Raw genomic sequence first — 27,470 nt, 5'->3', positions numbered from 1 at the left:
GCAAAACTGAAAATACTGCATCACTATCCTAAAATTTAAGATATTTGCACTTGGAAGAGCAACCCTACAAAAAAATCACCAATTTCTCAATACAACGATGATAAATAGAGACTGTGATTATTTTCAAAGTTTCTTCAGGTGAAGATTTCTAAAAGAGGATGGACTTCAGAATAGATTATGAAAAAAATAATTAAGTACTGAGAATGAAATCCCAGAACCTGATGATCCGGAACAACTTTAATTAAATTAGAATTAATAGGGACTGAAAGTTCTGAAGAATACCCACCCCTCAAAACAGGGAAGAGAAACATGGGAAGTTTGGAGCAATTTAAGGGGCTTAATTTCATCTGGATCAACACTACTTACTCAGAAAAGATTTTGTTACAGCAGAAATAGTAAGAAACCATGTTCACTAATAAATTAGAAGGGACAATGGTCAAATGTAAAACCCCAAATCTATTTGTTAGAGAGGATCACAGAAGCATAATGTGTCAGAGGAATGCATCTGACATAGTGGTCTCTCTGAACAAAATGGGCACAAAGACAAAAATGAAAGTGAATTTAATGGGAAAAGAAAACTTCACTTCAACACTGTAAATAATTCTGATATTCAACGGACTAGGAAAATTGAAGTGAAATTGGGATGCATGCCCCCAATGTTATGCTTTCCTTAACAAGAAGAAAGCATAGTCCTGCTTTTCTGGCAACTGATTTTCCACAATTCACCACCAACACATGGTATATGTGGAAGTGCACATTCAAAGTGGGTATCAATGAAGTAGATTCCAAGGAGAAACAGCTTTTCAGATTTACTCGTATAAATAAAAAGAAAAAACACACTTTTAAAAGCAGGCCACGTACAATCATGCATTGAATGTGTGCCTGAACAAAACCTTTTATAAAAAGACTGAATTTCTTACCTGGATCTGGTGGATTTGGTGGCTGCCAGTGTGGATAGGCATTTCCCCACCCTTGTGGAGCATATGGGGCTGGAGGGCCACTGTAAAAGACAAAGAGCCACTTACAATGAAATCCAATTTGAGAATCACCTTTTGAAAAAAAAAAATAAGATAACTGAAGTGTTACTTACTGAGGTGCGGGACCAGGAGGCCCTGGATTATAAGGAGCAGGATTATACGGTCCCATAGGATTGCCAGGACCTGGTGGTCCAGGAGGTCCATGTGGGCCAGGAACAACACCATGGGGCCCATGAGGAACAGGTGGACCCAAAGGATTTACTGGACCCTATAACAGGAAAGAAGTGGGCGGGGGAAGAGTGACCCCCATGTTTTCACACACCGGAAACACAAGTCTGAATTCCAATAGAAGCTCATCTAAAAGGTTTCACCCAGGTGTTCTCTAAACTTTTCCTTCCAAGCGCTGATTCATTAGGAGTTCTTTCCTAGCTAGCACTCCAATGCCTTCCTCCCATTGATTTGGTTCTCAAGGACCACGCCATTACAACACCCACACTGTTTATGGACAACCTCTCCTAATAACCAACAACAGCGGGTTTAATGTATCAAGATATTCAAAAAATCAAAATACTTCATTCTGTTGACCACCAGAAAAGTCTTTATGTTCATGTACAACTGATGATTGAGAGACAGTAATTAGACAACCACTGGCTTAAACTTTACTAGTAGGATTAAAAAAAAAGACAGAGGATATGAATGTTCTGAACGAAGATATGAAGATATAAAACAAGTCATTCTTCATTTCAACCAGAGAATTCATTTAGAAAAATTAAATGTGAAAAGTTTTACTTTTAATCAAAGGATATTGTTTCAGTTCAATTCTCTGCAAAAAAAGAACATTACCAAACTATGCATGAACTATTCTGAGCATTGTATAAAAATCAATACAGGTTTTTTAGTCCAACTGCTCACTGTTTGCATACTTAGATACTTAATTACAAATTCCAGATGCACAAAAACTGTGAAAATAAAGTCAAGAAGAAATTATAACTATGTGCAGGCAAACAAAAATGATTTAAATAGAAAAAGCAGCAAGACTACATTATGAACCATGACTGAAACAAATCTACCTGAAGAGAGTAAGAGGAGTTTGTAAAGAAATAAGTTAGTGTTTAATGTAGCTTTTTAAAAAACTTAATAGTTTAGTGGACCCAAATTGGTCTCCTAGGCTGTCAAATTCTTCATTGTCCACAGAACAAGAACAGCAAAAACTGCATTCTGTCTTCTTCCCATTTAATCCTTCACCTCTCAGACTACCATCAAGAGTGCAAATTAGGCTGTGATTATGCTTACATGTCTCATTTTACAATCAGATGCTGATTAACAACAACTTTTAGTTATTATCAACCAGTTAATAACATTTGAACAAGCAACCCAAAAGAGGGAAGAAATAGAAAACAGCCTCAGCCATTCAGTTCAACTTCCTGTATTATCTCAATTGTATCTTGAAGCAATAAGGGATGAGTGTACCGGGGGCCTTTACAGCAAGTAAAAATGCCTTTTCGAATACTCACTCCAATCTTTTCTTCTATAAGTTGCCGAGCATAATCAATTTGTTGTGGTGTCCCGCGGATAGTAAACAACTTCATGTTAGGATCTGCATTCGGTGGAGGATTTCTCTGAAGTTCTATTCTAGCCCCAGATTGCTGACTTATGCTTTTGATAGTTTCACCACCTGTAATCAAAACATCCACCTTTGATGGCAAGACATTTAACTTACATACTAAATAAGATATAAGCAAAAGCCATCTACAAGGAAGTAAGTAAACTACTAAATTACAGAGTTGATAACCTATTCTTTTCAGTTACACATGGTATACAAAAAAATAAAATATTTCCTTGGGTCTGACATATTGTAAACAGTAGAGACCCAGCCAAAAACACACAAACCAAAAAGCAAACAAAACACCAGCCCCAAGGGAAGAGACTGCAAGACAATATCAGTATCTGAAAACCAGTTCAGTAAGAAAGTCATAGAATAGTGCTTTTCTTGCACATGCAGACATGTCACTTATTTAAACTGTAACAAAGTATTAGACAGGAAGATTTCTAAAATTATAAACAGATATATACACTTCACAGAAGTGTTCAATAAGATAAATTATGCATATAGAAACCAGTAAATTTTGTTATTAAGTAAAAATAACCAGAGGAAGGGAGAAAAGATTTAGTTGCCAGTTATGTAATACTAAGAACAAGATAAAATACAGGGAAAACAGAATGAACAAAAAGAAGGAACCTCAACTTCAATTTAAAAGGACACTTAATTTTAACTGACTAACGAAAAACCCGCCTTCCAAATAATGTGCTTTAAAATAAACAAAAACCAAAAAAAACCCCACAATATTTTTTCCCCGTCTGTTGAAGAGCACATACCTGAGCTCCTCCAGAGCAGTGCATGAATGGTGTCATCACGTTAGTATGAATGACAGAAAATACAACTGACCAACAGTGAAGTTAATTTTTGAACAAGTGCTACCAACTGTGCACAAGTAAACTAACTGAAAAGATAAGAACATTTTCCTCTCTAGTCTCCTTTATTTGCAGTAATTTCAAATGTTACTTATAACACTAATAGCTACACAGTTTTCAGATGGGAGATGCATGGTTTAAATGGATACAAGCTTGCACTAGTATTCCAAGTCAAAAGATGAACTACAACAGATCAATAATTTGTATTGTCTGAAAGACTCATTACAAATGAGTAAAAAAAGACAAGGGTAACAATCAAAGAGAATCTCTCATTTGACAGTGTAGTACATCTTAAGTTTTAATTAAAATATTTCAAAGCCTAGTATCTTCTATAAATTGTGGTATTTTGTAAAGGTAAAAAAATCTTAGTAATGAGACTTCATTTTATTAGATCTTTGCTGAAAAGTGCAGAGATTTCTTTTGTGACATAATTACAGTATGTGTGATAAGGAAAGTCTAAATTAAGATCATACTAAAGAACAGTTACACGCACTTGCACCAATTGGAAAAAGGTAAGAGATAAACATTTCAGCCTTTAGTTTTAAAAACTTCAGACTTATTGTTATATTTAAATAATCTTAGCAATGTGCACATTACTATGGCTACCAGAAAAAAAACATTCTTTCCTAAAGAAAAAGGAAATTAGTGCTGCATTAATCAACATGTATACAATGTGATTACATTGTTAAACTAAATTGAAAAAAATCAATGCACTTTTTGCCAAGATTTCTGGTATAACTAACTACACAAAAATGTTAAGTACTATGATTTCTAGTTAGAATATATTTTAGTTTAAAATATATTGCCTTTTCCAATGATTAATCCAGTTTTTCCAGTGGGTACAATAAAATTAAATTCCTGTAATCCACCAGGTGGCCCCATGTTCCAGTTGCCTTGGCCTCTACCCCTTCCTCGACCACCAGGTCCTGGACCACCAGGATTACCAGCCTAATGGAGGGGAAAAGTAACAAGTTAGCACACACTATTAAAACTTACTGCCTCATTTACCGCAATTAATTCATTAGTGACAACAGATGACTCTAGAACGAAGCCCACTGCCAACTAACAAGTGTCAGATTAATACATTTAGAGGCTTTATTATTTGTATATACACACACACAAACAGTAACTTATACAGTTAACATTTAGTTTGATAAGGATTTTTCATTGAAGTGCTTTCAGTCATTTTATGTTCCTGCTTAATTTCAAGATTACCCCAAGTACTGACATACCACAGGAGTCCAGTGGTCTTCCTCAAAATCACTCTGAGGTGCAAGAGGAGGGAAGGAAGACCACCTGGCATCCAGTAGGTGGAAGTGAAGAGATGGGAGGGAAGGCAGTAGTGGCTGGATAAAGGGGACAGGGTTCAGAATGGTGAGGGGAAGAAGCACATTCCAGTTTCATGTGCGCGCACATGCACATAAAGAAGTGGGTAACTGTGCTAGCCTACAGTGCCCTGGTCAGAAAAGTCTGTATAGGAAGCTTTTATGCTCCTGCATCTGATTTAGCACATAGTTGAAGCATATGCACTAAACATAGCTCCCCCTGAAGAATTAAGCAGAAGGTAATGCAGTTAAACACACAATTGCTGCTGTATTTTTTAAAGGATAACCACATACAGTACCCTGCATTTCTGCAGCTGAGAGAGGTATTCACAGACAGAAAACATAAAAATGTTGAAACCACTCCTTTTGTCCCAACCACTTTTTTAAAAAAAAGTTAAAGCTTTAAAAAAATAGTGTGGGAGGGCAAAAAACAGGGATTTCACAGGGAAAAGGAGAGTTCCTCACAATACAGCAACACACAATTGCCTGCCTATTTCAGATATAAAGGTGGGACCATTAGCCAATGATTAGATAAAGGGATAGTAAGGTAGTGCACTAGACAACTGTCAACTGAATAAAAGTAGTTCTAGAATAGCCAGGACAAGACATTGCTAAGGGCTTTAAACTGAACTGAAAAAAAAAAATAACCACCTCACTGACTGCAAACAAGAACTGCGAACAAGTATGTTTTATAGTCCATGGTCAGTTTTCCACACAGACCCAACCAAATACGACCATTAAGTAAGGTTATTAAAATGGACAGATGGCTAAAATGTGGGTTTTTCCTAACTCAAGCTGAAATTTTATTTTTTGCACAAAATATAAATATTAGCTAACCTGGACACTTCGAAGAAGGTCTGTAATAATTTCTGCAGCATGTTGACATCTGTCCGGAGGTCCTGTAATTTGGGCTATTCTATCTGGAGTTGTTCCATCATCTGGAATAAGAATGTAATATTTAAATCAAGCCATGTTTTACTTAAAAATAAAGCTAAGTTGATCAACATTTACACTCACACCACTCACCTGGCTTAAACTGGATTCTAACACCAGCATCATTCTGTATCTTTTTGATCATCTCTCCATTTCTTCCAATTACAATACCAACAGCAAATCGTGGTATTGGGACCTTAAGAGAATACATCATCAATATCTTGAAACAACAAATATTCCAACCAAAAGCCACAATAAAAAGGTATACTGGAAAACTGAACTGGTCACCAACCATACCACCTCAGCCTGCAATCCTGTCAAATCTAAGCAACTACAGAATCATGATCCTAGCTAGTAAATGGATAGGATGGCCAAAAAAAGGGGAAATAAATTCTAGACACCACAGGTTGTGATAGAGGCATCACTTCAGCAGATAGTGGTTTTCTCCCAGTCAGTGCCTGAACAAGGTGTTAGGGGGCCTAGGATACTGGTGTCATTGAACGGTATCTCCAACAGGAACCCTCACCACTCACGGTCATTTACAATGCCATGACTTTTACAATAAAACCCCTCCAAAGCAACAGAAACTGCTGTACTTTATTGATGGCACAAGATGGCTGCTGCATTCCACAAAGAGGTGGTAGTATTTCAGTGGTGAGCAAGTGATACCTATGTGCCATAACCACTTTGGGATACAGTTAAGAGCTTTTAACGTTATTAAACACTCTCAAAGTACATAGTGAAAAATAGATTTTCAACCATACGTACATCTATCCCTTCATTTCCTCCTATTCTTGACCCATATTCATTGCGCGCCTCTCTAAAGCCACCTTGATCACGAATCAGCTCCAACACCATTTCCTTGGCTTGCTAAAGAAGAAAAAAATGTATTTTAGATTCTATAATTTTAAAACTGTTTTGTATACATAAAAAAGATAAAGCTGGAAACAAACTCCTTACTTGAACTTTGTAAGGGTCTCCTGTAATCCTAAGAGGTTTGTCTGCACCAGTGTTCTGTGGCCCATCTTGAATCATGACCATTTTGACTCCTGCTCGTTCCTATTTGACAATATAAAATTGAATTTCCATGCAATTCCAAATTCTGACCTCTCTCTCTCTCTTTCACACATACACACACACACACACCCCCACGTTTAAAACTTACCTGAAGTTGCTTAATGGTCTCTCCACCTTTTCCAATAACTAATCCTGCCTTACTAGCTGGAATCATAATTTCTTGGACAGCATTTCCTGGTCCATCACCATGATGAAAGCCAGGTGTAGGTCTTCCCTTTTCAACTATCTGATCAAGCAGTCTCTTTGCAGACCTGTGAGGACAGACGGACACACACACTGTTACTGCTAAATGTATTATGAACTGCGCATTGTTCCGGTTGGAAAAAATCATTTCACGCAGCCATTTCAAAAAGTTTCTTCATTAAAATTTTAATAGACATTTATATATGTTGATATCCATAAGAGCTGTATTTATCAAATGCTACAGGATGCCTTCCCAGTCTAGCTTCTCTTAACATCTTTATGTGAGACTCCATGAAGATGAGCTCAGTGTGAACATGTGAATGTGATCGATTCACATCCTATTAAGAGTTCTAAAAAGAAGAGTAAACAACTGTACTGGTTTAGACGCCCAATTATATAATGTGAAATAAGAACGTGAACTTGTGACCAAATATCCAAGTCCCTGAAACTGTACTGACGAGACTTATTACCAGTCACTTTCTTCAGCTTTATGGCACTGAGCAGATATTGTGGCTGATGCTTTTCTACTTTCCTCTTCTGTGTTGTCTGTCGGTAGAGTCTGCTAAAAAGTCTTTCATTATCTTGTATTTAGGCCCACCTGTTTTTCTTACTTGTTTACTAGTTGTCCTAGCAAAACTCTACATGATATTAAGCTTCTCCTTTTCCCTTCCTTTAATATCTCAATTTTTAATTTAATTTGGACTATTGCTGAAGATGTTTCCTCCTTCCTCAGCATTAAAACAAGTTCTCAAACTATCAGATATGGTGTGGCTGATAACCTTCTTTCAGCAAATTTCAAGAAGTTCCACCAGACTTCTAGGTAGTTACCCTTTTTCCTTCTCCCCTGTAGCACTCTGATTTACCTTTTCTAGCACCAGAATTTTGCACACTTTTCAATACCAGACAGTAGGGTCTTCCACCACCATGCTACAGTAATTCTAGTTGCAGTTAGGGGATAAGTTTTTAGTTCCTTATGGCTTTTATAAGATGCTGAGTTTTAAGGACAATTTAACAAAAGCACCCAGGGGTTATTGGACAACCTATCATCTTCCTTATGAAATCTCTAAGGGCTTTCCAAAAATGTCTTAATTTTTTGGCGCATTCGTCATACAAGGAGAAATCCTCCTACATTCTCATTTGCCTGTCCTTGTTCCATAAATTTGTTTCCAATTTAAAGTTGTCAATGTTTATCAATAGTCACTTCCATTTTTCTAGTACAAGAAGAAACATTCCAACAATACCAACAAATTACAAAGATAAACATTACTAAAAAACTGCCTTAAATATATATAGTAGACCCGCAAAGTTTTGAACACCAGAGTTACAAACTGACCAGTCAACCACACATCTCGTTTGGAACCAGAAGTACACAATCAGGCAACAGCAGAGGCCAAAAAAAAAAAAAAAAAAAAGGCAGCAAATATAGTACAGTACTGTGTTAAACGTAAATTACTAAAAAATAAAGGGAAAGCAGCATTTTTCTTCTGCATAGTGAAGTTTCCAAGCTATATTACGTCATTGTTCAGCTGGAAACTTTTGAAAGAACCATCATAACGTTTTATTCAGAGTTTCAAACATTTCAAAGTTACAATCTCCATTTCTGAGGTGTTCGTAACTCCGAGGTTCCACTGTGTGCCATGAACTAGCTAAATAGGAAACAAACAATATAACAATCGAACATAAAAAATAAACTGAAAATTTCTACTTTTCCCTTTAGAAGTCATTTGGGAATCAGTTTATTTAGAAACTGAGGACAATTATTGCCTCACCACCTTACTATCGCCAAAGACAGTCACTAAAACTAAATTTCACAACAGAAGTCTGAAATTCTAAACTCCTACTTATTAAGATAACATACAGGCAAGAGTCAAAGGCCTGACCAAACAAAGAGGTCCTGCACCGTGACCTGAAGCTCAGGCTTTTGTACCGTTGAAAAGATCAGGTTCCCTGCATCTTCCACTGAGAGTGACCTACCGCCAGTCTTGTAATGTTTAACCTTAATAACAGACACCTAGAGTGACCTAGAACAGAAATTCTCAACCTTTTTCTTTCTGAATCCCACAAACAAGCGCTAAAAACTCCATGGCCTACATACACCACCACAACTGATTTTTGCATATAAAAGTGAGGGCCGTAGCTAGGGGGATAGTAAGCGGGGCAATTGCCTGGGGCCCCATGCCACAGGATCCCTGCACAGCTACATTGCTCAGGCTTCAGCTTCAGCCATGAATGGCAGGGCTCAAGTAACCAGGCTTCAGACCATGCAGTGGAGCTTTGGCTGTCTGCCCTGAGCCCCAGTGAATCTTAACGCTGACCCTGCTTGGCACCCCTCCAAAATCTACTCGCGGCCCCTGGGGACCCCGGACCCCTGGTTGAGAACCACTGTCCCAGAAGAACTCAACTACTGGGATGTAGGGAGAGGGGCATTCTTTCAGCTATCTTGGTTTCAAACTGTTTAGGGATTTACAGATTAATATTTACTATAAATTTACCATAAATCTAGTTTTATTATATAGAAAAAAATGTATTCCCTGTCCCAAACTGCTTAAAATCCAAATTAAGATCACTACAAAACAGAAGGAGACTATTAGCAGAGAGAGTAAGGAGTAGGAAGATTTTAGAAATGTTGTAGAGAGAAATACTGGCTTAAGGAGAGGAGGAAGGAGCTGAAATGGAAATAAAGAGAGAAAAGCTGAAATGGAAATAAACAAAAATAAAATTGTTGACAATTAAAGAAAGAAGTAGTCAGGGACATCTAGGAACAGATATCCAGAGAAGCAGTTGGGAATAGTCTGAACCAGGGGTTCTCAAACTGGGGGTCGGGACCCCCTCAGGGGCTTGTGAGGTTATTACATACAAGGTCGCGAGCTGTCAACCTCCACCCCAAACCCCGCTTGCCTCCAGCATTTAAAATGGTGTTAAATATATTTAAAAAGTGTGTTTAGCTTATTAGGGGGTGTCGCACTCAGAGGCTTGCTGTGTCAAAGGGGTCACCTCTAAAAAAAAGTTTGAGACCCACTGGTCTGAACACAAGGGGAGAGAAATCAGATCAATCCATGTTGAGATGCTCCAGGGCATGAGACGGGGAAGGGCCCTTTCCCAGAAGGCTGGAAGGAGGAGATTCAAACAGAGCCTCCTATGAGTCCCAGCTCTGGGGCATTGTGCCATCACACACAGGGAGGGAAAGGTCTCATTGTCTGTGTCCAATCAGGAAATAAGGTTCCACCTCACCTCACCTCCTCCCACTTGGGTATGCTTCCCTCACAGTCCTTCTGAACAGCAGCAGACAGGCAGCTGGGGATGGTGGAACAAGGGGAAGGGGTTCAAAAAATGTCCAAGCTGCAGCTCGTGGGCCATATGTCTAACATCTTCACACCAGGTACTTCCTCAGACATTTCAACATTACTTCTACTCTCTAATATTTTTAAACCAATTATTTTCCCAGCAAGGTCCTTATAATGTAAGGACTTTAGAAGAGCACAGACTGCATTATCTGGGTTTGATAAGGATGCCCAGATTTCACAATGGTTACACAGCAGGCTGCAACTCTTCTCCACAGGCCTAAGCATACTCTCCTGTTGAGTGTAACAAGAGGCAACTCTGCATAACTAAAGCCTACTGAGTCCTGTGGGAAGAAAAAGTAATTGTTCCTTTATTGCTGCAAGAAGCACTAATGAATACATCCAATAACAGGTCAAATAAATATTTTTATAATATTTTAGTTTACCAACAACCATCGTTTAAAGAGTCAGGTAATTCCGATTCAAATTTACATTAAAAAACAAAAAAAACCCCCAAAGATCTGAAAATGGATATTTAGGAATATGCTTTCCTCCCCAGGTTCTGTGCAAAAAAATCCAAAGAGGAAAACAAACCTGTCCCCAAACCTGGCTCTTTCTGATTCCCAGCACTCTTTCAGAAGCTGCAGGAACCAAAAATCAGCTCTTCAGTTCTCAACAACCCATGCTAATGTTAGGGAAAAAGAGTTTCCCTCCCGTCTAGGGTTGGGAGGGTAGCCTTCCCTGTATTAGCCAAACAAACACAGAGTCAGGACTCTAAGATAAAATGAGGCACTTTAATGCTAGCAAGTACAACAGCTGAAGGGCTCACCAATTCCTACACAGAGGAATATGGCGAAGCCCAGTCACTAACACTGCTATTTACAAAACTATTTTTTAAAAATCCATCACCTCATCTTAGGTTCTAGGTTCTGTGCATTATAGCTCAGCTTGATGAATCCAGTAAACCATAATTTAAAACTTCTCTCTCTCTTTAAATACTATAACTATCAAAAAAAAAAAATTTAAACTCTGGTGAAATTCTTTGCATGTCATAATTGACAAAACCTCTTATCCAATTAATTTCAAATTTCATAGACTGTGGCCAAGATAAACAGACTGTCAATCTTCAGGAAGGTATTTCTCTTTGTATGTTAAATTTTACACAAATACCAAAATAAAGCTTGTAAAAAATTCAGTTGTAATTCTAAATTTGGATAGGTAGCTGCTGCCCCATATTGATAACAACGGCTGCAGATGTCATTTAACAAGATCAGCATGGATCCTTTTTAGGTGGATGGACAACAGTAAGTCTGTTTTTAACCCCAGTCTAAACCACATTTGTCCAGATCAAAGATAAAGTTAGGACTGAAATTGCTACAATACCTCTCTCAAACATCTGCCCCCAAATTATGGTCACAGTAGATAACTGGCAAGAATATTCACATTAAGAGATAGCTTCCTGAAGAGCGAACCCGCCACAGTTACTGAAAAATGGATGGATTTCCAAAGAGCAATACCAACTGCCATCAACTGACCCCAGATCTCCCAGCAGGCCTTACCAAAAATGTAAGAGCACAGGGGGCTAGCACACAGGCACTGGGACAAAAATCCATTCCATCTAACATCTCCTCAAACAAAACCAGAGTAAATTAGACTCAGAGGCAACAGTCTCCCACATTGACACTGCCTTTACAGTGCTGGACAAATAAGCCTGGATACACATTAACTTTTCAATTAAATTGAAAGAAAACCGCTCAACACTAACAGCTAGGGCTGGCCACATCAACTAGACCAGTGGTTCTCACACTTTTTTTACTGCAGACCACTTGAAAATTGCTGAGGGTCTCGGTGAACCACTTAATGATCTTTCCAAATGTTGTTTGTACCATTAGTTAACTATTATAAAGCTCTTTGGATAAAAGCGCTATATAAAAAAACCTTAACAGTAATTAACGTGTTTTTTTTCTTCTACAAATAAAAACACACAACTCATATTTTAGTACCAGCAGTCTTACCTTTCTAATACGATGGAGGTGCCCTCTCTCCCCCGCTGCCACAGCCCCCAAGCTGGGAATTGGAAGGAGGGGGATCTCTCCCCGGCAGCTGCAGCCTGAAGCTAGGGAAAGTCGTCTCTTTCTCTGGCTGCCGCAGTCCTGCACATCCCAAATCCCCTCCCACCACCACCTTCGTCTCACTCCACTTCCCCCTCCCACCTATTCCTCCAAAGGCCACCACCTCACCTTATATGTGCATCTTCTCCAGGGTCCAGGCATCTAATTAGTGGAACCACACCTGCGCAGCTCCACTAATTAGGTGGGTGGCCCTTCATTCTCATGTGCAGCCAGCCAGGCGCACACCTTAGAGGGGAACTATCCGGGGACCACCTGAATGGAGTCCGTGGACCACAGTTCGAGAATCTCGGCACTAGACTTTCCAGCATTCAACTAGAATATACTCTGCTGCTGATATGCCAGACAAAGTGTAATTTCACAGCTTAACCCACCACAGCACAGGATGGTGAAAATTCTCTCTGCTGATGCAAGTCTTCTATCAATAGGTACAGGTCATCTAAACCAGTGGTTCTCAAAGCCGGTCCGCCGCTTGTTCAGGGAAAGCCCCTGGTGGGCCAGACCGGTTTGTTTACCTGCCGCGTCAGCAGGTTCGGCCGATCGTGGCTCCCACTGGCTGTGATTCGCCGCTACAGGCCAACGGGGGCTGTGGGAAGCGACGTGGGCCAAGGGATGTACTGGCCATCCTTCCCACAGCCCCCATTGGCCTGGAGCGGCGAACCGCAGCCAGTGGTAGCTGCGATCGGCCGAACCTGCCGATGCGGCAGGTAAATAAACCGGTCCAGCCGGCCAGGGGCTTTCCCTGAACAAGCAGTGGACTGGCTTTGAGAACCACTGATCTAAACCATAAAGACATGTAAGGATTCAGACTAGGCAGCATCTAAACATCTCTGTCTCAGCTAAAAGCTTACGTCTTGTGTACTGGAAAGCCTTGATTTACCAAGTACCACCATGATTACTCCCACAGCTACTATATAATAGGACCACGTTTATCTTCATGCCATTGGGCCTTCTTTTAAAATCCTAAATGTTTTGACTGAACAACAACATACCCATGACTGTGCCTTGAGTAACTTCAAAGAAGAGAAACTAGGGTTGTGAGCTGTCGCTCACGAAAGCTTATGCTCAAATAAATCTGTTAGTGTCTAAGGTGCCACAAGTACTCCTTTTCTTTTTAGGGTTTCTACTATTACTCCTCAATGGAGAAATTTCCACACCCACCTAATTCCAGTTCCTTCTTTATCAATTTTGTCTTCTGACTAATAAGTGCTTATTCTATCCAGCCAGAGTGAATCTAATCTTGTAACATTTTGTTGTGATCAGCTGGTCCACTAAAAAACTATTCCTGAGCAGGCCAATTTGAGGAAAGGCATAAGACCCTTTCAAAGTTAAAAAAAAAAAGAGCATATGTTCTAGGCTCCCCCTCCCCCTTTTTTACGTATGTTCAATAAATGTTAATGTCTTTTTGCTTAGTGACATATAGTAAACTAAATTACTTTGCAACAGATCAAATTCAAATTACTGTTAACATTATGGCAGTAAGAAAAATAGTAAGGGAACTCAATTTATGACTGTCCTACTAATCAACCAAGCCCTACTAATCATCCAAAACACACTTCAATATTAATTTCATCCAGCAAATTACATACCAACATAAAATCAAATGAAATGGACACCACCACTCTGACCCCCCACTTTGTACCCATGCTGAAACTAATGTACAGTTTCATAATAGAATGATTTCATAGTAGAATAATTACTAGCCAAAATTGGTCCAGTTGCATTGTTCTGTCAGATCTTGATAATATAAAGATCACATGTTTCATCCTTGATTTAATAATATCCTTAGGGTCTGATCCATCAGCATAGATCTGATTGCAAGAAAAGGGAGTTACTTCATTTTAACAGTTGAATGGTTATATTTGGGCTCAGCAGAATTCAATTCTTATTTTTAAGCATTTCTCTAGATGATCTATTTAAATTTTCAGAGTTGTGGGAAATTATCCCGTCCCCCCAAGACAACAGGGGGTCAGTATAGTTACTTAATGAGAGTAAACGCTCAGATTCAAAAAATTAAAGCTTTATAACTGTTAAAACACAAACTGTCAATAGCACATGACAGAGTATGCAAATGAAATATCCTTAAATTCTCTCAAGCATTTTTCTTTTTTTGCCTATCTGTAAATTTTAATCATCAATGGAAACACTGTCAGATTCTGTGTGCTGTATGTTTACCAATAAAAACTGAATCCTTCCAAGCCTAGTTATTGTCACCTCACTGTATAGGAGTCATATGATATATTTCAAAATATTTTTAGATCTAAAAATATTAAACAATGTACTTACTGAACAGACTCGGGTGTTCCAGTTAACATGCAAGATCTATCAGGCAGGCCACCGCTATCTATAAAGTTTGTAAAATGAAACAGATTTAACAATTCTGTTTAACTTGCAAGGAATCAGTAGCTAAGTAAATAGAAAAGTGTGCTGTGAGAAGTTTTAACAGCTCACTAAACCCATAAAATCATGGTCTCAAGATTTAGGACTGTTTTGCACTTTAATGACTTGTACCTATTCCCAGTTGTTAAAGGTGAGAGTAAATTTAGTTGAAAAACCAGCGATCAGGGTTCCGTGTTCCAAACTTGTTACCACTAAATGTATATACCTCAAAAGGAAATAATTACCAGGAGCAATCTGTATTTTGCATCCAGATTCTTGCTGTATGCGTGAAATCTGTTCTCCTCCTCTGCCAATTACTTGAGGGATAAAAACAAAGGATGTTACTAGCAATAGCAACATTTGTTAAGACCTCCATTATATTGTATATTATATTTATATTACTTACTGAATCCAACCATTCCATCTGGAACTTTGTACTCCTCTGTCATTACAGACCTAAAAAAAGACAAAATACAACAGAAGATAACATGTTGATACACTGGCTTAGAATTTAGAGAATATTTTTCATCTGTATAGAAAGACTGGCTACCTTCCCCCCCATCACACCAAGGAGGAGAGAAATACTGTAACATTTTGGGGAAATGCCTTTCTTTGGGTGCATCTACTTAATCTACCGTATCTAGTGACTTGAACGGGGGCCAAGCGAATGCATTTTTACTTCAGAAGTTTTGCCCATTTTAACCTGAAATCCTTCAGGTTAAACAGAAATTAAAAGCCAAAATGACAATCTGTAAACACAGAATACCAAACAGTAATATTAGAAGGCAAAAATGACATTCCTAACTAACATAGTATAAATTTAGATACTAGATTTAGGTACTTCATAATAGATCAATTATTTCTGCTAAAAATCTGTTTGGCATGAAAAAGACCAGTATATTCCATGATTATTAAAACATTGCTATTTATGTAGCATTCGAAGTATGTTACAGATATACGAAAATATAGGCCATTTCCAGATCAAAACAGAAAAATGTATATCAAGAATTAAAAGGGTATGTGGGCAGGTTGGTTAGTTTTGTGGTTTTGGTTTTTTTGAGGCAGCAGAGGGAATAAGCAAGATGAGAAGAATGCAGCATAAGTTATTGATCAGATATGTTTGACATAAATTTTGTTAACTCCAGTATTTTTCCCCTTAAGAAATCTTTCCCTTTTGCTTTTAAAATAATCTTTTCCTTCAGACCAGATGCCTGACCCTATGGACCACACCTCTCACATATGACATATCAAGTCCCCATACAGTTCTAGATATGGGATAGGACACTAATCCTATTACATACATTTCAAATATTTAGCTTATGCCTGTTGTGGCTAAATTCTAACAAGCATCACTTAACAATTGTGTTTCATTATTATGTTCAAACGTTATCTTTTTGGAAGAAAAGTTTTGAAGTTGTTGCCTGGAAATGCATCAATACTAAAAAGCAACTGTAAACAAAACATTAATTATGGCTCCTACCTTTGTTGCTGATGCATCGGGGGTAGCTGGGTTCCAAAAGCTACAAATAAAAAAGTATTTTTAAAGTTAAATTCACAAATAAAGGCAAAATTCTCTCACAATTACGCCAAACATTTCCCACTAACAAACTATCTGTAGCTACTTCTGACAAAACTGGGTTTTAAAAAAAGTTGCCAAGAAGTAGTATAAAAGTATAGCTGAAAAAGACAAACTGATTCTCAGCTCTGTTGCTAGTACATAATATTCCACAACTATCAAGCTGCTCAAAAACAAGCCTATTTTACTTAAAGAAACTTGAGACATACAGGTCAAGTCATCGTGATCTCACTGGTCCAACATTACCTACCAGAATACTGCATCATACCCTTGCTCTGAAAATGTACACTTGTTTAGGTTTTATTCACAATGAAATAAAAATTACTTACAGTCATTCTGAGGAGCAACTTTCTTAGCATCTGGTTGATCTGCAAAATTAAGATTTTTTTTATTTTTTGCCAAGAAACAAGAATCTTTTAAACTAGTGGCTGTCCCATAGTGTGAATCGTAACTTTTCCAGTGTACTTTTTAAGTCAATGAATTTGTTTTTGTTTTGGTAATTTCAGGGAATAGATCTGAATAAAAAAGAAACCTTATAAGCATTCAGCACTTGGTTAGTATACTTGAAAAGAAGTTAAGTATTTCCATTTGTCTATTCAGTGGTTTAAGAAAAGCACAGTTTTAGAAACATATTGTAGATTGGATATCCATAAACAGTCAATGAAACTTTGCTAAGACAAGCAACGACATTTAACTATGCTCCTAATAACTGGCTTCTCAAGCTAATGATGCTTCTACAGTAAGAACTGAAGAAAAAAGTCCACCAAAATCAGTATGAAAATAAACAATGGCTTAAAAAAAATCTGACAAGTGACCACAAATCTACACAGAATATCAAAATTGAAGAAGCAACAATAATCCCACTGCAATGCAATCTGAGTCTGAACTGTGGTATGAAATTCCTATCCAAATATCAAGCATTTCACAGCATAAAACTTCAAAAAAAAAAAAAAAAAAAAGAAAAAGAAAAAAGAAAAAAAAGATTCAAAGCAACTCTATCACTACCATCCAAAATCCTTTTTGTACAAGTAAGCGAAATGAAAGGTATAGACAACCTATATCTGAAAAGACTACTTCAGATGTTTCCTTCCCCACCCCAAATTCAAAGTTATGCGATGAACCATCATAATTTATGTGTAGCAAAAAGTCAGACACATAATCCAAGGAATATTTGTGTCATCCATTTCAAAAGATCCACTAGTTTATTTCACGTTTACATACTAAACACAGGTAATAAATAAAAATTCCTGCCTTTAAAAGGAGAGGGCATTCCCTCCCAGTGTGTTGTACTGCTCGGACTTGTCCAAGAGCCATCTACACATAAAATAAAAAGAATACATTACATACATCATCTGAAGCATCATTAGCTCATTTTTTGTATATTAAAAACCTCACTATTAATAGAAAAACACTTTAATAAAGAACACAAGAACTCCTGGTCTAAAGCCTTAGTTACATTCTGTAAACTGAGTCACAATCCTCTTAAAGGAAAAAAAAAGTCACAACTCATATAGACCTAACGAAGTATTTTCAACACCTCCAAGTTCAGAAGTTTCTCTCCATAATTTAGTCAGGATTAGGTGTGTATATTAAACGTATCAAACCCTGTTAAGTTCACACTAGTTGTGTAGTAAAAATCAGAAGACACGCAACACAATTCAGTAGCAAACTTTTCTGCAACGTAAAGCAAGTCAAAAAGTGGAAACCGCAACAAAAGTAGAGGAAATATTACAGCATGATCTTATCAGGGTTCATGCGTGCTGTATGCTGAAGTTAGTAAAAGATTTAGCCAAGTCTAATAAGTAGAATTTTTATTTTCCTGTCTTTTTTTTTTTTTTTTAAAGTCCTATGCCTTTACAATGAAATGCATTAAAAGTAGTTTACCAGATGCTGTACCTTCAATAATAAATCAGATGTCAACCAAGCACAGGTTTGAAAGGTGACCACCTTCAACACCTTAACAGTGAATAAAAGATTTCAGCAATGTACCTGAATAAAGGTATCTTCAAAATTATTTATATTTCACCTACCTTACGCATGGGTTCTCCTCTTAAAATTTACAGCATCATGTCAGTACAAGAGGTTAGATAATGGTCTAAGAATTGATTTACACAAACTTCAGATTTAAGACCGAAATAGCACCACTGATTCCTAAACAAAAATCCATATTAAAACCAAATTGGAAAAGCGTGTGGTGTTCTTTAAAGAGATCACATGTCGGTACAATATGGATCTATACTATTGTTTCTGTGGAAAATTTATGACGTTTTTAACACCGCTGCCATGAAAAAAAATGAATTAAGGTAGTAAACACATTTACTGACATCATACCTCCATCCTCAAGAGGTCTTTTTTGTCCTCCATAACCATAATCATTTGAATTCATTGATGTCCCTCCATCACCTCCAATTTTCGCTGCAATCTAGATAAAAGAAAAAATAATGAAAACAAACATGAGATGTTTTTGATCTGCAAGGTAAAAAGTATCAGTCCTGGTTTGCCCTAGTTTTGCTGGAGGACCTAGTGAAGCTTTAAAAAATATATATATTAAAAACAATATATATCTTAAAGACAAAAAAAGTCCCTCTCTTTGCATATCATCTTTGAGCACTCTTGATCAAATGATCATTTTGCTTTAAGAAGGGCATTTAAAAAGCATTTTGCATTGTTACAGATTTCTCTTTAATAAAAGGAAGCTGTTGTACTCATGAGGTTACACCCATGGAGGAAGTAGAAGAGACTGCTGCATGTAGAAATGGCAGCACCATGTATTTTCCCACAAAGTCATTGAGATTTTACATCTCATTAAAACAGGTTGAGTTGCCTAACAGAGAACCCAACTCCTAGCAAGATCACCTTAAATCTCATTAAGTGCATTATCTGACTTTTCCTTTATAAATACTGTGTAAAGTTACATCTTGCTTGTTACCAAATGAAGTCTTATGTGCAGCCAACAACTGAAAAAACGACAAATGTGCAAATCAAGCTAAAAGTAAAACTAAAGGACGTAAGAGTACTCAAGGGAAACTTGTAGTTTTAGCTCACGACCCACGAACCCAACACTTCCAAACTAGTTTGCGCAGGTTACCAGGATACTAGAGCGCCTCAGGCAACATAATAAATGGAACTGAAACTGAGCCTTTTAGAACACGAGGGGGGATCCTCGCCGAAAACCTGCGACGAGCAGCTCCTTCTCCCTCGCCTCCCCAACCACCGCAGGGCGGTGACCCAGGGCTGCGCGCTGCCTGGGATAAGGCGTTTTCAATAACTCGCGGTGATTTCACTATTTGCATCCCCCCAAACGGCTCAGGAGAAGGCCGGGAAAAGTCCTCTCCCTTCACGCAGCTTGCGGGAACAGGGGGAAGGTTATCGGGGATCGAGCAGGGGTAGGGGACCCCCCGCATCCCATTGTGTGGTGAAGGGGCAAGAGCGCTGCGGGAGCTCCCCACTGTGTGTGCTGGGGAGGCAGAGGAAACCCTCCTCACTGCGTACATAGGACGGGGAATGGGGAACAAATAACACCGCCATCAACGTGCGCGGAAAACGAGGCCCCTGAAAGGGAAGCGGACCCAGCCGTGCGCCAGCCCCCTCCCCAGAACAAACCCCTGAAGCCGCCCGATACGCTTCAAAGGATTTGCGTAGGACCCACCCTATTTGTCCCAGAATAGGTAGAGGGGAGATTCCGGCGCTGAGGATCAGAGGAGGCCCTATCGGGGGCCGCTTCCAGGCCCCCGAGCCTGAGGGTCGGAGCTACCGATGGGCTGGTGCCCACATTACACACCTGCCTAGCCCGCTGCAGTGCGTCTTTAAAGGCATCGTTGACTCCCCCACCTCCACCTCCTCCTCCTCCGGGCGCGCCCGAAGCAGGAGGGGGCACCGTGGAATAATCCGCCATAGCCGCTCCGCCGCCGCTTCCTGCCCTACTCGCTGCCTGCCAAGAAAGAAAGAAAATGGCGGCGGGCGGGAGCCTTTCACATTCCTGCGCGGCATCGTGCTCAGGGGAGGGGGGGGCATGGAAGGAGAGGAAACCTCGCGAGACCTCTAGAAGGGAGGGGTGGGATTTCGTGGAGGCTCATGTGGAAAAAGAGGAAATCTCGTGAGACTTCATTCTCACAGTATATGTGTGGGGTCGAGTTAGACCTCCAGAGATGTCCTTCAGGGCCGTGGAGGGGGAAATCTTCAGAGGCGGGGATATAAGGCTCGCGATAGTTCCTTCCTGGAACGGGATTTAAGAGGCCCCATTGCGTTACGATGGGGGGGGGGGGTAAGATTTCACGCGATGACTTTTATCGGTTCGGGATTTGGGAGATGGCAGAAAGGGCACAGGTGGATCTCGCGAGCTTTAAAGGTTAATTTTCAGCGCTTAGGGCTACAGCCTCCGCTGGAGCGCGGTGGCTGCTGGGAGCTCGGTTGGCTCGCGACCTGCTAACGCTGACCGAGACTTCTGCGGCTTCCAGTGAGTCGGGGAGGGTGAGCGGGGCGAGGCTGAGCGGTTACTGCCGTTCGCAGGCCGCTGGGGTCTGACCGCCGCCACCCCTTGGGCGCTTGCCCCATGCTGAGGGAGCTCGTTGCCTCCAGGGCACAGTCCGCCCCCCCCCCGAGTTCCATCGGGGGGTGACATCGGGGGGCGCAGAGCTCCTTGCGCGGCTCTGGGGCTGCCCCCCGGGGCATGCTGGGGTGGTGCCCCTGGGGAGGAGAAGTATCACTTGCCAGGTGACTGCCGCCGAAAGCGGGTGCAGCGAAGCCGGTCAGCCCGCTGGGCGTGGGGCTTGCAGCGCTGCGGGGGGGGTTGTGGCGGGGGCGGCGGCTTGTAAACTGGCGTTGCTGTTGAGCGCGGTGACGGAGCAAATATCACCCCCGTGTAACGCGCTCAGGCTACCTCGAACGAGCGCTTCATTGCGACGGGAGGAGGGATGGGGCCGGAGGCCTGCGGGGCCGCGCCGCAGCGAGGGTTGAGGAAACTGGCAGCGCCTCAAGAGACAGCCGCGGTGGTGGTTGTTCGCTGCAGCCTGGGGAGGTGAGCCTGCAGGATATGCAGAGCTATTCTGACCAGCTCAGGACCTCAGACGTCTTTGCTTGGCATGCCAGCCAAGGTGGGGGTGGAGGGGATCAAAAGCCTAGGTTGTTCTTTAGGGGTTTATGACTCTTTCTCTAGCGTGGCCTCTCTTTTCAGCTAAATGCAACCTGGCTTTTTAAGATGTACCACCACTGAATTCTTTGTGCCCCTTGCCTTGGCATTTAACTACTCTCATTCAGTCAGAACTATTTTTGATTTCTTTTTAGGATATTCCTTTTTCAGGATGGTGTGCTCTGTTGATTCTAGCATCTTCCTACTAGGCTTCAGCTCCTGCAGGAGATGGATCGTGGCTCCCGCTTCTTCTATGCCCTGGAGTAGAAGACGGGAGGTTAAGAAGCATGTCATCTGCCTTTTGGCAGCTGATGGTACCCCTCTCAAGGATCCAGTGGAGATGTGCGAGAGGGCCCAGGCCTTCTATGCTGGCCTTTTCTCCCCAGATCCTGCCAATGCTTGCCGAGTGCTTTGGGACAAACTCCCAACGGTCAGCATGGGCGATCGGGACCGGCTGGCGCTGCCTCTCACTCTGGCCAAGTTCTTGGAAGCCCTCTATCTCATGCCCACTAATAAATTTCTGGGCATGGACGGGCTGACCGTGGAGTTCTGCCGCATGTTCTGGGACGTCCTTGTCCACCGTCTGGGCCAAGTGATTGGAGAGCAGGATCCTCCCCCAGTCATGCAGGTGCGCAGTGCTAGCCTTGCTGCCAATGAAGGGGGACCTCTGCAATCTCCGGAACTGGCATCCCATCTTCCTCCTCAGCACAGACTACAAGGTCATAGCAAAGGCCATCTCACTGCGGTTGCAGTCTGTGCTGGCGGACCTGGTCCATCCTGACCAGACCTACACCACCCCAGGCTGTACCATCTTTGATAATCTTTACCTGGTCCGGGATCTCTTAGAGCTTGGGTGTAGGGATGGTCTGTCGTTCACCCTCTTGTCCTTGGATCAGGAGAAGGTGTTCGACTGGATGGACCAAAGGTGTGTCCTGGGTGCTCTGTGGGCATTCGGCTTCAGGCCTCAGTTTGTAGGGTTTCTCCAGGTGCTGTATGCTTCTGTACAGTGTTTAATCAGACTCAACTGGCTCTTGACGGCACCTGTGAGCTTTGGGCAAGGAGTCAGCTGTATACTCTGGCCGTTGAGCCCGTCTCCTTCGTAAGAGGTTGACGGGGTTGGTGCTGCATGAGCCGGAGGTGAGGCTGGTCCTGGTAGTGTATGCCAATGACGTGCTTCTCATGGTCCAGGACCTGGACGACCTGGTGCAGGTGGAGGCTTGACAAGCTATTTATTCAGCAGCCTCCTCCGCCCAGGTCAGCTGGGTCAAGAGCTCTGTCTGGGTGGCAGGTGAGCTCCCTCCCTCCCACCCACACTTCAGGTCATCCGGTGGAGCATGGGTCCGCTGCTCTATCTTGGTATTTACCTTTCTGCCACACATCCATCTCCGCAGGAGAACTGGCAAGGTTTAGAGGGCAGGGTGGCTGCGGGGCTGAACAGGACTGCTCCAGTACCTCTCCCTCCAGGGGAGCGTGCTGGTGCTTAACCAATTGGTCCTGTCCATGCACTGGCACCGGCTCAACAACCTGTGCCCGCCACTGGGGTTCCTGGCCAGAGGTTGGGTCTGGAGGATTTTTTTGGCCAGGACTGCACTGGATCTCTGCAGGGGTTCTCTATCTTCCCCTGAAGGAGGGAGGACAGGGCCTGATGTGCATGCACATACAGGTCCATGTCTTCCGCCTCCAGGCTCTGCAGAGACTCCTTTATAGTGCAAGCGGCTTGGCATGGAGCATATTGGCACATGCATTCCTCTGCCGCCTGTGAGAGCTCTGATATGACCGGCAGCTCTTTTTCCTCCATCCAAGAGGTCTTCTGTGAGACCTCTCTGAGCTGCCGGTCTTCTACCAGGACTTTCTCTGGACCTGGAGGCTGGTTTCAGCAACCAGGTCCATGGCGGCTACCAAGGAGGTAGATCTTCTTATGGAGCCCCTGCTACCAATCTTCAGCTCTGTGTGCAGATGGTGGAGTCCCCCTTGGTGTGCTAGAGGTTGGTCCTGGCGGGAGTCACCGTGATCAGAGAGCTCCTGGACTACATCTTGGGGGGGTTGGGTGGATCCCCTGGTGCTTGGTCAGCTCATGGGGCTCTCCACCCTTAAAAACCCCCGGCACGTTCTCCAGGACGTGGAGGCAGCCCTGCCCCCCATAGCTCGTTTTCCTCGAGCCAGTCCTGCAAGAAGGTGTGCCCTGCCTGCCTCTCACTCCAGGTCCTCCGGATCTTTCCATCGGCCCCCTACCCCACGAGCCTTCCCGGCCTCCCCCTCCTCATACCCTGAGCCAGCTGCGTGTCTTGCAGCCAGTCCGTTTTTGAACCGTGCCAAGAGACCATCTGTATGTGCTCGTGCTGCACACGCTTCATTTCCCCACCCTCGTGTCCCACCCAGATACCAAATGGCGGGATCTTTTACCAGCAGTGGAGGGTGGGGAACCCCGATGGGCCAGCTTATATTCCAATATAGTCCTGCGGCCTGCCAGGGATATCAGCTGCCGGCTCCTATATGGGGCTGTGAGCATGGTCATGTACTTGGCGCGGTGCACCTCTGTCCCTGAAGCCTGTCCTTTCTGTGGTGTGAGGGAGACTCTGGCACATAGGTATCTTCAGTGCACCACACTACAGCCCCAGTTCCTCTGGGCAGCATCCGCCGGCTCTCTTGATGCCTTTGAGGAGCAGTGGGTGCTGTCTGGGGTTCTCTGATGGTGTCCCCTTCTGTTTCCCTAGTTTTGGCCCTTTGACCCCCACGCCTGTTCCCATTATTGCCTTTGTTGTCCCCTGAACTTGGTTGGATTCTGGGTCCAGTAGCTTCTCCCTAGGCCGGGGAGGGGCTTTTAGCAGTGGGCGAGCTAGCGCCCGCCCACTTTCCAGTGCTCAAAAGGACCAGGCTTACTAACTTCTGTAGTGTCAGTGTCTTTATCTTTAGATAAGCTATTACCAACAGGAGAGTGGGGTGGGGGGGAGAGAGAACCTTTTGTAGTGGTAAACACCCATTTTTTTTTCATGCTTTGTGTGTATAAAAAGATCTTCTATACTTTCCACAGTATGCATCCGATAAAGTGAGCTGTAGCTCACGAAAGCTTATGCTCAAATAAATTGGTTAGTCTCTAAGGTGCCACAAGTACTCCTTTTCTTGTTGCGAATACAGACTAACACGGCTGTTACTCTGAAACCTGTCTCTATCTGGTATCCAGTTAATGCTGAGGGTTGATAGCAAGCATCTGATAAGGTTTTAAAAAAGTGGATTTGTCATATCCTTGGTTACAAGTCTCTTTGAGCTTGTGTCAATTTGGAACCAGGTGGCAGAAATGAAACCTATTGTTTTTAACATAGACCTTCCTTGAAGTTCTTGAACCACAGCCAGGAACAAGCATTTTTGGCCAGAAGCAATTGGCAATCAATTAACATGTTGCAACATGACAAAAAATGAGCTGTAGATTAGGCTGAAGGCCATAGAGCGTGGCTAACTTTTTAGCCCTAATAGCTAGTAATATAAGAAAGTCATAGCAATACTTAAATTGGACCACTAAGTGTGTGTGTTTGTGCGGGGAAAGTACTATAGCTTACACCTGGTGTGTCTTGCCAGGGGATGGCCTACTGCTATGTATTCTTCTGTTACAAATCATATATTTCCAATTTAAACTTAGGTTTGAGTTAAGTAGCTTCTATTTTTGCACATTTTTATTTGTCACTTTGGCAACATTGTGCTTTTATTATTTAACAGATGTTTAGATGAAAACAGTATTTTTTTTAATATGACTGGCTTTTTAATTTAAGTAGGATCTATTGACTTGTACTGGTAACACACATAAAGAGGGAACAACTGGAGTTCTTCCAGGAAAAAGAGAATTCCTTTTCCTATCTGCTTCTATTAATTAATTCTATCCCAGGAAGGTGAAAGGAGATTGTACGCCTATTCCATTGGTTTCCCATTATAATCACCCTGAAATTAAAAGATTATGTATATAAAGTGGGCATTTTAAGATTGATTTGTGTTAGTTAAAAGCCTGTTAAAGGCCTCGACTCTGTGTTTCCTGTTGTATTACAAGCAACAGGAGTCTTACTCAGAAGTCTACTGGCAGTGCACAGATTGGAGTGTAAACCAAACAATGAAGGGTGACTAGTATGGCCTAATTATTAGCATGCTGTACTGGGACCTGGAAGACTTGGGTTCTATTCCTGACTGCCCCCTGACCTTATTGAACCTGGGCAGGTCATTCCCCTTCTCTGTCCCTCAGTTTCCCCATCTGTAAAATAGGGATATTGATACTGTCTTCCTATGTAAAGTGCTTGTTATATAGCACTTTTCATAAGTTATCTAAGACCTAGCTCTTATTAGAAGACTCTCAAGCAAATGTCACCACTGCCTACTCTGTTTTTATCTTGATATATGCCTACACTGTAAATGTACTTCAGATGGGGCCCTTTACAACTGGTGTCAAGTTGCTTTAAAATTTTATAAGCCTCTTGTTGGCATTCTAGTTGGACACTCTAGTTCTTATGTTGCTCTAATTGCTTAGGACAGAGAAGCAGTTTTCCTCTAACAAACTTTTTCTCATTCATTTAAGGTTTTTTCCCTTGTGTCTAGATCCCTTGTGTCTAGATTGTGTGGGCTCCGAGGTGGGGCCAGAAATGAGGAGTTCAGGGGGTGGTGAGGGCTCTGACTGGGGGGGGTGCAAGCTCTGGGGTGGGGCTGGGGATGAGAAGTTTAGGGTTTGGGAGGGGGATCGGGCTGGGGTGTGGGAAGGGGTGCAAGCGTTGGCTGGGGGTACGGGCTGGAGGTGCAGGGGGTTGTTCTGGGCTGGGATCGAGGGGTTCGGAGGGCGGGAGGAGGATCAGGGCTGGGGCAGTGGGTTGGGGCACTGGGAGAGGCTCAAGGGTGCAGGCTCTGGACAGTGCTTACTTTAAGCAGCTCCTGGAAGCAGTGGCATGTCCCTTCTCCAGAGCCAGGCACAGCCAGGTGGCTCTGCACTCTGCCCTGTCCGCAGGCACTGCCCCTGCAACTCCCATTGGCTGCAGTTCCCAGCCAGTGGGAGCTTCAGGGGCAGCATGCAGAGCTGAGCCCCCTAGCCACTCCTATGTGTAGGAGCCGGAGGGGGCGATGCTGCTGCTTCCGAGAGCTGCATGGAGTGGCCCTCAACCCTGTTCCCTGGCTGGAGTGTGTCTATGCTGCTGCCTTCAGGAGTCACGTGGAGAGGCCCCCATTACTGCTCCCCGGCTGGAGAGCCGGAGCAGGGTAAACCCCAGACCCCGTTCCCCAGCGGGAGCTTGAGGGCTGGATTAAAACAGCTGGCAGGCCGGATTCGGCACGTGAGCCGTAGTTTGCCCACCCCTGATCTAGATGCTCTGACTTGCATTTGGCTATACAAGAATAGTCACTACTTGCATGTGTTTCTGAAATAGATACAGTATAAACATGTTACTATCAACACATGAAACAGAAAAACACATCGAAACATGGTTATGCTACCATGCTTTCTTTTGGTACAAGAGAGTCTGTTAATGACCTTCAGTGACTAACCCATTGACCAGGGCAAAAAGCGCTTCCCCTCTTTGACCTACCAATGCACTATTTTGACCTGTGATGATCACCTAAATGTAATACTGTCCTCATTTCTACTTAGCTTTCTTTCCCTCAATACATGACAGGCAAACAAACCAAAATAGCTTATTAAAATAATCATGTTCTACAGGCAGGGAAGGAAGAAAGACTATTGTTTCTAAATGCTAGGGAATCTCTAATTCTCATAATAGCAATTCCCTTTCCCTATGGGTATGTCTACACTACGGAATAAGGTCGAATTTATAGAAGTCGGTTTTTTAGAAATCGGTTTTATATATTCGAGTGTGTGTGTCCCCACAGAAAATGATTTAAGTGCATTAACTCGGCGGAGCGCTTTCACAGTACCGAGGCTAGAGTCGACTTCCGGAGCGTTGCACTGTGGGGAGCTATCCCACAGTTCCCGCAGTCTCCGCTGCCCATTGGAATTCTGGGTTGAGATCCCAATGCCTGATGGGGCTAA

At 42.2% G+C, this 27,470-nt stretch overlaps 2 protein-coding genes across 10 annotated transcripts in view; one reads left to right on the top strand and one right to left on the bottom strand.

Annotated features, from left to right (window-relative positions):
- The window catches only part of FUBP1 (far upstream element binding protein 1), a 40,380-nt gene extending 20,083 nt beyond the window's left edge, over window positions 1–20,297 (bottom strand). The window contains exons 1-17 of one of the 9 annotated variants that reach the window (XM_084637807.1): window positions 19,982–20,297; window positions 18,664–18,754; window positions 17,584–17,646; window positions 16,662–16,700; window positions 16,237–16,276; window positions 15,163–15,212; window positions 15,002–15,073; window positions 14,664–14,721; window positions 6,873–7,035; window positions 6,668–6,766; window positions 6,476–6,577; window positions 5,801–5,903; window positions 5,612–5,712; window positions 4,256–4,397; window positions 2,492–2,652; window positions 1,091–1,245; window positions 921–1,000 (exon numbers count right to left, since the gene is read on the bottom strand). In XM_084637807.1, coding sequence (XP_084493933.1) covers window positions 921–1,000; window positions 1,091–1,245; window positions 2,492–2,652; window positions 4,256–4,397; window positions 5,612–5,712; window positions 5,801–5,903; window positions 6,476–6,577; window positions 6,668–6,766; window positions 6,873–7,035; window positions 14,664–14,721; window positions 15,002–15,073; window positions 15,163–15,212; window positions 16,237–16,276; window positions 16,662–16,700; window positions 17,584–17,646; window positions 18,664–18,754; window positions 19,982–20,227 — 1,765 coding nt within the window. In that variant the 5' untranslated portion in view covers window positions 20,228–20,297. The remainder of the gene's footprint in view (window positions 1–920; window positions 1,001–1,090; window positions 1,246–2,491; window positions 2,653–4,255; window positions 4,398–5,611; window positions 5,713–5,800; window positions 5,904–6,475; window positions 6,578–6,667; window positions 6,767–6,872; window positions 7,036–14,663; window positions 14,722–15,001; window positions 15,074–15,162; window positions 15,213–16,236; window positions 16,277–16,661; window positions 16,701–17,583; window positions 17,647–18,663; window positions 18,755–19,981) is intronic. The other 8 variants (XM_084637814.1, XM_084637808.1, XM_084637810.1 and 5 more) reach the window with 8 other exon arrangements.
- A 404-nt stretch (window positions 20,298–20,701) lies between these two features.
- Window positions 20,702–27,470, top strand: part of DNAJB4 (DnaJ heat shock protein family (Hsp40) member B4) — a 48,260-nt gene continuing 41,491 nt past the window's right edge. The window contains exon 1 of the mRNA XM_084637580.1: window positions 20,702–20,788. The gene's annotated coding sequence lies outside the window, so the exon portion shown is untranslated. The remainder of the gene's footprint in view (window positions 20,789–27,470) is intronic.

The sequence above is a fragment of the Lepidochelys olivacea genome (assembly GCF_965140295.1).
Source record: "Lepidochelys olivacea isolate rLepOli2 genome assembly, chromosome: 8".
Lineage (NCBI taxonomy): Eukaryota > Metazoa > Chordata > Testudines > Cheloniidae > Lepidochelys > Lepidochelys olivacea.
Note: the sequence above shows the minus strand (reverse complement) of the source record. Positions and strands in the feature narration are given on the sequence as shown.